General features: G+C 42.0%; 2 protein-coding genes across 3 annotated transcripts in view; one reads left to right on the top strand and one right to left on the bottom strand.

The window, feature by feature from the left end:
* Window positions 1–2906: 2906 nt before the first annotated feature.
* Window positions 2907–11159, top strand: LOC106568685 (prostaglandin E2 receptor EP4 subtype). The gene is made up of 2 exons (XM_014139228.2): window positions 2907–4088; window positions 8550–11159. The coding sequence occupies exons 1-2, from the start codon at window positions 3306–3308 to the stop codon at window positions 9174–9176; spliced, it is 1410 nt and encodes a 469-aa protein (XP_013994703.1). The 5' UTR covers window positions 2907–3305; the 3' UTR covers window positions 9177–11159.
* Window positions 10179–11971, bottom strand: part of ttc33 (tetratricopeptide repeat domain 33) — a 75647-nt gene continuing 73854 nt past the window's right edge. For both annotated transcript variants that reach the window (XR_001320386.2, XM_014139253.2), the window contains exon 6: window positions 10179–10359. Coding sequence is in view for 1 of the 2 variants with exons in the window: in XM_014139253.2 (XP_013994728.1) it covers window positions 10252–10359 (108 nt within the window). In the remaining variant the exon portion in view is untranslated. The remainder of the gene's footprint in view (window positions 10360–11971) is intronic.

Here is an 11971-nt window from a genome sequence, read left to right as displayed (position 1 = left end):
ATCTGATGTCAAATACTGTTGAAGTAACATGGCTACAGGTTCATCTGCCTAACCTAAAGCCCATTCTTGTCGGAAGCTGCAATAGACCACCAAGTGCTAAAAGCCAGTATCTGGATAATATGTTTGAAATGCTTGATAATGTATGTGATATCAACAGAGAGGTACATTTTCTGGGTGAATATTGACTGGCTTTCATCAAGCCACTCAAGAAAAAGCTTCAAACCCTAACCAGTGCCTGCAACCTGTTTCAGATTATCAGTAAACCTACCAGGGTAGTTACAAACAGCACAGGAATGAAATCATCCACATCTATTGATCACATCTTTACTAATGCTGCAGAAGGAACTATACATATGAAACAAAGATAAATGATAAAAAAGAATAATAGTAAAAACCTTTGGAGCACCTTACATTAAATTTTGGGCAAAAAGGTCAACTCAGCTGCATCATTCATTGAATCAGATGGCTCATTCATCACAAAACCCACTGATATTGCTAACTACTTTAATGATTTTTTTAAATTGACAGGATTAGCAAACTTAGGCATGACATGCCAGCAACAAACACCGAACCTACACATCCAAGTATAACTGAGCAAATTATGAAAGACAAGCATTGTAATTTTGAATTCCGTAGTGAGTGTGGAAGAGGAGAAAAACGTATTGTTGTCTATCAACAATGACAAGCCACCTGGGTCTGACAACTTGGATGGGAAATACTGAGGATGATAGCAGACGATATTGACACTTCTTTTTGCCATCTCTTCAATCTAAGTTTAAAAAAAGTTGTGTGCCCTCAGGCCTGGAGGAAGCAAAAGTCATTCCGCTACCCAAGAATAGTAAAGCACCCTTTACTTGCTCAAATAGCCGACCAATCAGCCTGTTACCAACCCTTAGTAAACTTTTGGAAAAAATTATGTTTGACCAGATACAAAGCTATTTTACAGTAAATACATTAACAACAGACGTTCCAGATGCTTATAGGGAAGGGCATTCAACATGCTCTGCACTTACACAAATGACTTTTGATTGGCTGAGAGAAATTTATAATAAAAAGATTGTGGGAGCTGTTTTGTTAGACTTTTGATCTTTTGATCATAGCATGGTGCTGGAAAATATTATAGCTTTACACTACCTGCTGTGGATTGAGAGTCTAACAGAACACAGAGGGTGTTCCTTAATGGTAGCCTCTCCAACATAATCCAGGTAGAATCAGGCATTCCCCAGGGCAGCTGTCTAGGCCCCTTTCTTTTTAAAATCTTTACTAATGACCTACCACTGGTTCTGAGTAAAGCCTGTGTGGCTATGTATGCTGATGACTTAACACTATACACGTCAGCTATTACAGCAAGTGAAATCACTGCAACACTGGGCCTCCCGTGTGGATTGAGAGTCTAACAGAACACAGAGGGTGTTCCTTAATGGTAGCCTCTCCAACATAATCCAGGTAGAATCAGGCATTCCCCAGGGCAGCTGTCTAGGCCCCTTTCTTTTTAAAATCTTTACTAATGACCTGCCACTGGTTCTGAGTAAAGCCTGTGTGGCTATGTATGCTGATGACTTAACACTATACACGTCAGCTATTACAGCAAGTGAAATCACTGCAACACTGGGCCTCCCGAGTGGTGCAGCGGTCTAAGGCACTGCATCGCAGTGCTTGAGGTGTCACTACAGACCCAGGTTCAAACCCAGGCTGTGTCACAACCGGTTGTAACCGGGAGACCCATAGAGTGGTGCACAATTGGGCTAGCATTGTCCGGGTTAGCTCTAGCAATTCCTTGTGGCGGGCCGGGCACCTGCAGCCTGACTTTGGTTGTCAGTTGAACAGTGTTTCCTCTGACACATTGATGCAGCTGGCTTAAACAGGTGGGTGAAAGCGAAGGGGATGATTTGGGATAAACCTTCTCTCTCCCTCTCCCCCATCACTCTGCTTTAACGTGTCAGACAGAGACGTATTAACAAACTGCAACTGTATTAACAAAACCAACAGAGCGAGTATCTGAACGTTTACAGGATTATAGAATTCCCGTTTCAGTCTGTGTTGCAAATAATTAGCCGTATAAAAAATGGTGTACATTTGAAGCAGATTTCCGGGTGTTCTGCTCTCTGGTGCTGATAGAACGGGGCTGTGGCTAACAGCGGTTACAGGTTATACACACACTATTACCCGCACCTTTAACCATCCATCATAAAAACTGAGGTTCCTCGGGCAGTGATGGACGATCGAAATCATGAACCTCAATTAAACACCGTGTTTTTCGTCATGGGACAATTATTGCGTATTAACTCTTCCACTCTTGTTTTCAGACATTACTTTCAACATTAGGTACCAAGTCAGAGTCAGTTCATCACCTTATAGCTGATGGCATATATTAAAAATAATAAGCTAATAAACAGGTAGATGTGTAAGCAGATAGTGAAGGCTAGGATCCCATTGGAGGACTTTTGGTTTTATCTGACCTGCTTTATGCATTCCCATTCTTATGTGCCTCTTACAGTTCAGGGGTGGCATGTCAAGGGTAACTTAAAACACTTTTATTTTTTGACTCTATAGACTACCTCTAATAACTCACATGGAAACGGCAAACTTTGCAGGCATTTATAACATGATTATTATTGGTGTGCGCAATGCAAATAAGAGGAACAAGAACCATTTTATAAAACTGCTCCATTGTATAAGACTGGGCTCCTGAGTAATCAAGACCAATGGTTGGAATACAATAATGTTAGAAAATAACCCCTATATGAAATAGTGCTAACGGTTAGGCATTATGCCTATTTGAAGTCACCTGTAGACGGGAAAAAAATACGCATGGTGTGGTTTCCTGGTTTCAAAAACATTTCTGACGTAGAGACGTCTGCTGCATTGCATAAGGTGCTAGGCTACACCACCGTGTGAAGCTTCTAATTCAAACGTACAGGGAGTGCAGCGGCGACGAAGGAGGAGTTGAACACAAGCTCCGAGCAAAAACTTCCCATGTCAATGTCTATGTGGGCCTCGTGGTGCGCAGCACGTCTGGGACAGAAACACTTCGGATTGTAAAAATAAACTAAAGTTAGTGACTAACAAAAGAGAGGAGCATGTACATTCAACCACGGAGACATTCGTTTGAGTTGTTTTTCAAGTGTGTAACGGTTAGTTAAAATAATGGAAATTGGGGAAGTATGGATTTGCGTGTTATTGAACGATTTGGAGAGCGCGCACCTACGGAAAGGGTAACCACATGCAAATGGATTGGGAGAGGAGGACACTGGTGAAGTGACTATTTAATTCCACAAAGAAATTGTGAGAGAATTGTGACAGGTATGAATGACAGCACGACAAAAGATGGGCCCCGAGAGCCTACTATTCCGGTGATTATGTTTATTTTAGGAGTGGTGGGGAATGTCATCGCCATCGTGGTGCTCCGAAAGTCTCGGAAAGAACAGAAGGAGACCACCTTCTATACGCTGGTGTGCGGGCTTGCAGTGACCGACCTTTTGGGCACGCTGCTGGCCAGCCCCGTCACCATCGCCACCCGTGTGCAAGGGAAGTGGCCGGGAGGAGAGTCACTGTGTCAGTACTCCGGCTTCATCCTTCTCTTCTTCTTTCTGGTCGGCCTCAGCATTATCTGTGCCATGTCCATAGAGAGATACTTGGCCATAAATCATGCATATTTATACAACCATTACGTGGACCAAAGACTTGCTGCGTTGACGCTTGCGGGAATCTACATCTCCAACGTGATGTTCTGCGCGCTGCCTGCCATGGGACTCGGTAAGGTGAAAAGGCAGTTCCCAGAGACCTGGTGCTTCATCGACTGGCGGACTAACGACACCACGCACGCCGCCTTCTCCTATATGTATGCCGGGGTGAGCTCTTTACTCATCCTCACCACGGTCATCTGCAACGTGCTGGTGTGCGGGGCGCTGATTATGATGCACAAGCGGTTCATCCGCAGGACATCGCTGGGTACGGAACAGGGAGGTCGCATAGCTGTCCTCAGGCGCAGACGGAGCTTCCAACGCATGGCCGGCGCAGAGATCCAGATGGTCATTCTGCTCATCGCTACCTCCGCGGTGGTTCTCGTCTGCTCCATACCTTTAGTGGTAAGTGATTTGACGCCTTGCCGAATAATTATTGCAATAGTTTGATTGATTTGAAGTTGAGCAACATATCGCTCTCACTTCTGTATCTCTCGTTGTGTGTGCGAACGGTGCAGGAATGGATAACCTTGTACCGTGCAATTAAAAGACACGACACAAGTATGGGTTGTCTCGTCCCTAATCAATGCAAACGTTAATGCAAAGCACAGTGCGTTCTGGTTTGTGTGATGTCATTATTTGTTGTAACACCTTTACGCATCAGCATACTCATTGATAATTGGAGGGAACATGCCCAAAATGAGATCCTAAATGCACTCCCAATCGAATAAAGGAATTGAATAGGTTTAATTATTGTGTTATTAAAGTGTTATTGCTGTTATTGTTCAGCCGGTTGTCTGCTGAGGTGTTGTTAGGCCTATTCAGAATATTAACTCTAATGTCAACTTCTGGCCACTTGCGTTAATAAACATTTCCTTACTTTGAGAAAAATAACAACAAATAAATATAATTTATCGATTCATCTACCTTTTCCATTTCCATTTTAGTCATTTAGCAGACACTCTTATCCAGAGTGACTTACAGTTAGTGCATTCAGATAGCTAGGTGAGACAACCACATATCACAGTAGTACATTTTCTCTCAATAAAGAAGTTATCAGCAGTCAGCGCTTTTTTTTTTTAGATTGGCAGGGACTCTGCCTCAGGGGGAAGCTCATTCCACCATTAGATTTTTTGTTGTTACTTTTCTCTTTAGAAGCCAGTCACCAAAAAGATAAGGACTAACTATAAGAAAGAGAAGCCCTTGGGTTAATAAGATCTAATTTTAGAGAATAGATAACAGGTAGGCTATGCAAATACTTCAGCCCTCTGTGGGCTGATTTACCACAAAGATAAGAAAGACAAGCTAATACATGCTTTTTGTGCGTGTACGTGCGTGTGTGCACCCGCATGTGCGTATGTGCATAACCACACCTCATACCACCTTGAGAAATGCAAATGGTCCTAAGAAGTATACCGTTGCACCACCTAGGCGTAAGCCCTTCTATGTGGGAAGTGCGTAAGGTAGTGGTGATATTCCACATTCTAACTAGGGACCCCATTTTTGGGGGCCAGAATTTCTGGGGACACCATTTTTTTCTCTAGAATTTCTAGTGAACACACCCCAAGTCAAATGACACAACCTACTGGGCATATGGTTGAATCAACATTGTTTCCACAAATGACGTTGAACCAATGTGGAATAGACCATGAATTGACGTCTGTGAAAAGTGTGAACCTTAAAATTGGTTAAATAACATTCAATTCATAACATTTGAATAGCTCTTATCAAAATTAAGACAACCAATAAATACATTTGCTAAATAAAAATGTATTAAACATTCCCATTACCATTCTTAAAAACGTTTGTATATTTTCGCATACGATCATCTGTTCTCTTAATTCTTAGTTCCCAAAAATGTGGCAGTGCAGTTCCCCGACTTTGAATACCACTGTAGGGTGTTACATTTGGACTATTTTCATCATGACACTTATAGAAAATAATAGTAGATAGAGATTTAGTAAAAACTAAAATCTGACATTGATTTATTTATCAAGATGAGTCCCCATGTTGGTCTCAAAGCAGCGCGATGGCACTGTCCTAATGAAAACGGTGCTAAAATGATCATCTATTTGACCACACACACCTATATTGCTTTACATTTATTATAATGGTTGGATGACTTGCAACAGGTGTAAATTGTGATCATAAAGTCAGACATAGCTACGACCAACCTTAAGATAAACTTTTTTTTTGTTACCGACAAGCTCTCACAGTCTCAGTTCTCCAAATGTCAAATGTAGAAGTGGCTCCAAACGTACATTTTTTAAGGGCTTTTGTTGGTCCTGTATTGTTCCATTTCTCCAAATGTCAAATTTCAAACCTCTTAAATGTAACCAAATGTAATCGAAAATGTAATCTACGTAATCCCCAAAAGTAATTATTTATCATGAGAGGGCCATTAACAATAACTAGTAATGCTGCATACTCCAAGAAAGGTTCAAATCATATTTTTCTGGTAAAAAAAGTATTATTATTAAAACAACGGTAAGAAAGAGGCTTGGAATGAGTTGTATTTTTTCTAAAGATAGTATAATCAATTTATAAAGCAACTAACTATAAGATTTAACCTTCCTTAAAATACATATTTGTATGTTTAACGTTAGAGAAAATGTGCATATTTTCTAAAGGTCTCTCTCAATCAAAATGTTTGCCCCCATCGCTGCGAACGTCTCACAGAGCTCTAGCTTGGCTTCCTGAACTCGTTAGGAACTCACCTTTCATTTAACATTAATCATGTTGATCTATAACAAACAGAAAGTGGTTTTTGTTTAAAATCTAGTAATTATTTTAGATTACTGGCTATAAAATGATCTCAATGTGCTACAGCGATAAAACCAATCTCCTGCTGTGTTAAGATGTAAGGATTCCAGGCATATGTATTGTTAGTGGCTGTGATGTGGGGTTTAGCCAGGAGTTGATGGACAGTTGGAAGAGCGAATGAAATGGTAGGCGGGACATCCCAGCGTCAAGTGGTGTCAGATTTCACATCCTGCTTTACACAGGCAGAAAATACATACTACTGTGTTCATGAGAATCTGGGCTACCGCTCAATGCAAGCCATTTCGATCTATGGTGTCCACATATAGATTTAAACGTGAAAATGATGGTCAGAACCGGTACCAGAACCACGCAGGTCCACAAAACAGGGGGCTTTACATCTAAGAGGTTTTTAAGGGTTAAGTTGAGAATCTGGAGTGCAGGTAATTGTTTTAAAAGCATTATGAAATGTAATCGTGTGTTATCCCCTATCTCCAGTGACTAGAATTATGTAGCTACAATTTCCTGATTTTCACAAGCGAACCCTTTAGAAGTTAAATCATGGGTGAAAATGGTTATTTTACCTACTGATAGAACATAGGCTTTCTTCAAATTGACAGGATTTTTACCCCTTTAGGCTTTCTTGATGGTAATAGCGCTCACTGTTGCCCCATATGGACGGTTTTGGAGGCATTTCGCGTCATCCTCTGGACATGGATAGATGTCCAATTTGGACATCAATCTTGAACGATATCCCTGATTGTTACGTCCAACTGGTTCACCCGGCTCCAGATGTCATCAGTAGATTATGCTGTCTGTGTATACTTGTTATACAGGGAAACATATATGGATTTTATTAGTTAAAAGCTCTCCCATGGTGACAAGATCAACTGGACATAGTAAGAGCAAAAACGAGTTATGTCCATCCACTCTTATGGGAGCTGTCTGTCTGCTGCTCGGCCAGTGTCAAACATTTCCACTGAGCTCTGTCCTCTGTACAGAGTCCTATAAGCCATCCTGTCCCCATGCACTGCATGTTAGTTACAAGAGGATACTGTTAGGACAGTGACTAGAGACAGTACATCCTGCAAGCTCAAAAACACTCCACAGAGAAAATGAACAAATTAACTGCAAGGCACTGAAAAGGATCAATGATATATAGTGTTCTATAAACCGTCCCCATGCCACATTTGGGAGTTAGTTACATGTAAACACATACCCACTGGAGACAGTACATTTCATCCTGCAAGCTTCGAAAACACTGAAAATATGAACTGAGCGCTTAAGGTCTGAAGAAGAACCTGTAGTCTATAATGAGATATTGAGTTCTAAATGTCGTTCCCATGCTTTGATTGAGAGCTAAGGACAGAGTCACTAGACAGTTCACCCTGCAAGCTTCAAAAACATGAACTGAAAGGCAGAAATGTAAATTTGAAGAAGAATGCTGTTCAATAATCAGTGTACCAGAGTTCTCCCTCCCACTGTATTTTCCAGGAACATCCCAGGGAGTCACTCATATAATCTTATCGTATAGTCATAACTAACCATGTGTCTGACAGTTATTTCACTTCACTTACTTTGACGTTGTCTGAGATAGGTTGTTGATTGGACCTTGGTGATAGCCAATAGCCAGAGACATTCATATGATTGATGATTAACCTGCGTGTGGGGTTGTGTTTTCATTAGCTCTCTGCCCAGGCTTCTGTGCCACTGTCTGCCGGGCAGATACTAGTGCTGCTAGCTACAGTACGCTCTACTGCCCATGCCATGCTCATCTTATGCCAACATCACAACACCATAGTCAAATAGCTTTGCTTTCATAGCAACCATGATAGTTTGTCATGTCTTTATGTATGTTTTTCTTACGCAACAGTAACATAACAAATAACTGCTATGTAGGTTTAGGCTAATGATATTCACGTGTGCAGATATAAGCAGGTTGGAAAGCTACTTCAATAGGATTCAATTAGGATAGTACAACAGGATTCAATATGGGAATCCTATTGAACACACCTATTGAAGCTTTAAAGGTACACCATCCTCAAACATACACTGAATAACCAATAACCCTCCAACCCCGTCCCTATTCCTTCTTTCCTCCCTCAGCTGCGGGTGTTTGTGAACCAGCTGTCCATGGTTGCGTTCGACGCCCATTCAACTCCCCTAGAGAAGAACCCAGATCTCCACGCCATCCGCATTGCCTCCATCAACCCTATCCTGGATCCCTGGATCTACATCCTGCTGAGGAAGACTGTCCTGCTGAAGCTGGTGGAGAAGATCAAGTGTCTGTTCTGCCGTATGGGCTGCCGGGGGCGGGGGTCAGGGGTCAGGGGTCAATTCCACTGCGGAGGTGAAGGTCATCCGAATTCGTCCATCGTATCCCGGGATTCGCCGTCACTGGTGTCCCGCGAGCTGAGGGAGGTCATCAGTACTTCACAGACGTTTCTTTACTTGCCGGAGGGGACCGGGGGGGGGTCTAGAGGGACAGGGGGAGAGGGAAGACCCAGCCCCCCGGCTGTGGAGTGCTCCCTGCTACAGGACCAACAGACACCAGGGGGGAAGGGGATGCAAAATGATTCCAAAAAGGGCACTTTAGGCCCCAGTATGTCAATGAGGACAGATGGGACAGTTGACCCTTCACCTCTGAACAGGGTGCCATCGGTCAGAAAAGACAAGACTCTACATGTGACGTTTACAGACGAGACACTGAACTTACAGGAGAAATGCATCTGACGGACACAAACACAAACTCCGCAAGAGTGGCGGATAACACAGAAAAGTCACAGAGGGGAACAAGGAAGTCTAATAGCCTTAAAGGTTGGGACTTCTGAAGGGTTAAACTCATAAGGAAAATGTTTCCCTGTGTCGTGTTTGTACTCTTATAAAAACAACTACATGAAACAAATAAGACTGGGAGTTGGTTTAGTTCATCAGTGATGCTCCTAGGTGAATCATGATGTCCTGTTTAGGGTTCGGTCAAAATGTCACACGGTGCCAAAGTGGATTCTAGGAGATTGGATCTATTTACATAGATCATATATTGGATCTATTATATGTCACATTCTTATTACAAGAATACCAATATAATATACATATACCAGCACACACATCAGTAATGAACATAAAGTGTAATTTCAACTTTATAAAGACAATAAGGAGATTTTATTGCACTTTTCAAAAACTGAAACCCACTGAAAGGCACTAAATGCTACCATGCTATCATAGTGCTATCTGAGATCCTTGGGATGTCCACACCCCCTAAACCCTAACCAAACCAGAACATTTACCTAATCATGACCTTAACATTTTAAAATTTAAACTACAAAGGGGTAGGGACTTCCCAACGATCCCAGATAGCAAGGACCACTGCTTACCACTGGCCTCCACCAATACAATTGTTGTGATACACTGTATAGTCCCGAGACTACAATGTGAATTGTGTCCCATAACATCAATTTATTTCAGAAAGAAAAAACACGTTTCTTCTCTGTGAGAAGGTCTAGCTAGTTTGTATCCATGTCAAATTGCTACAAAATTGATTGAAATTGTGTGCTATATTTCAACATTTGCAAAGAATTGTATCATATTGGTTGACTTGGCAGTTTCATTTACATTTACATTTAAGTCATTTAGCAGACGCTCTTATCCAGAGCGACTTACAAAACAATGCCTGAAGTATAAAAATCCAGCAAAACTATTGAGCATATAATCCCATGCATAAGACTAAAGACTCTAAACAACAAAAACAAACAAAAGACCCATTTCAGTCCATAAGATCCATTCTAGCCCATAAGTCCTTAGAGACAGATCATAGTCCCCGTGCTTTGACCAACTGATCCTGTGATGAAGAGGGTGTGTCCCCTGACCCCTCCTCCTCCACAGGTACCTCCCTAGAATTCCCCTCAGCGTCGACAACCACGACTGTCCTCTTCAGTTCCTCATAGCGTCTCTGTCTCTCGGCTACGGCAAAGTCGTAGTCCTGCTGGAGCTCTGGAGGGTTCAGGACATCCTGTTGGGCCTCCTCCTCCCGCTGGGTCTGGTCCTGGGCCGTCCGTCTCTGCTGCTGCAGCCGCCGCGCCTATGCCAGGTCCTCCGACCAGAGGGGGCGCTCTGACGGACACAGGTGGACCGCTACCTGGAAGGACCTCACTGCCTGTGGACAGGATGAAGACCTTTGTTGTATTTTCCTTTCTGTTAACATCTTTTTATTGACTTAAGATTAACACAAATGACTGGTAATGAAGGACAATAATTGTTGTGGGGAAGATGAATGAAGTATAAAATCCAGCAAGACTATTGAACATATAATTCCATGCATTTCACTTTGTTACTTGTACTGAGCTTGTACAGATAGGATCTTAATTTGACCTGTATTGTCGCAGCAACATAATCCTGCAGCAACAGGATTTGGACGTTTAGTCCATAATGTTGCCTAATCGATGGTTAGGCTATTAGCTGGTCAAAATGAGGCTACATGAAAAGTGGAATAATATTAATATAACCATGTGTTAGTGTGGGTGTTCAGTGAATTTATGTAAATCACAAAAATCCTATGCATTTCCTGCTGCGCAAAAGAGTGATCAAATTAAGATCCTACAGCTTGTATGGTTGAAATAACAAATGGGATTTACATTGCTGTTGTCTTTTGTTCAAATTACACTTTATAGGTGCATGGCATTACTTTCCCCCCGATTAAATGATATCAGTGAACTGAAATGTGTTTTTGGATGATTTGCTTTTAATGTGGCTAAAGAAAAGAGATACAGTATGTTTCTAAGTTTAAAATATTAAATTAAGGATTTCAAAGTTTAAAATGAACCAGCTCACACAAGTCTATCTGTTCGGACACCGAGCCACATTACGGTATTGCACTCCTATGATTGCACCCCCTCACGACAAATTTGACTGACATCTCATTACTACTAGGCTAACCAAACATTGCATCAAGCTGCTATATAGCCATGAGAAGTACGCTAGATTGAAACTCTGGCTGCCCCTCGACACCTCCATGTTTCAAGTCCTGTCCACACTCCTTCTGAAGTAGAGAAACTCCCTCAGAGCTTGATGGTGAAGGAGGGTCATATTGGACCGAGCAAAATACAATCAACCTGAACCAGCCTTTTACTGACTACCTAAACTCACAACAACTTTGACTGACATTATTATCAATAAGCAGTATTTGCATAAAGCGGTTATGGCTATGAGAAGTAGAGAGAAATACCCACAGAGCTCGATGAGGAAGGTCGTAAGCAGGCCACAGGAAAACGCAGCAAAACACATGCAGCCAACCTGACCCAGTCTTTACGACTGACCTGGTAACCTGACTACCTGATCAAAGCCTCTGAAAAAATAAGTTATCAATCAGTCCAGCCCACTGATGGCACTAAAACTAAACATAAATACTGATTACAGGATTCATCTGATGGAGGTTACAGATCATTGATCAATATCAGTCACCATCCTTCATCCTAATGTTTTTCAGAGGACTTGATCAGGTAGTCAGTTCATCAGGTCAGTCGTAAAGACTG

The sequence above is a fragment of the Salmo salar genome, chromosome ssa01 (genome assembly GCF_905237065.1).
Source record: "Salmo salar chromosome ssa01, Ssal_v3.1, whole genome shotgun sequence".
Lineage (NCBI taxonomy): Eukaryota > Metazoa > Chordata > Actinopteri > Salmoniformes > Salmonidae > Salmo > Salmo salar.
The sequence above is the reverse complement of the archived record's forward strand: the minus strand, read 5'-3'. Positions and strand labels throughout refer to the sequence as shown.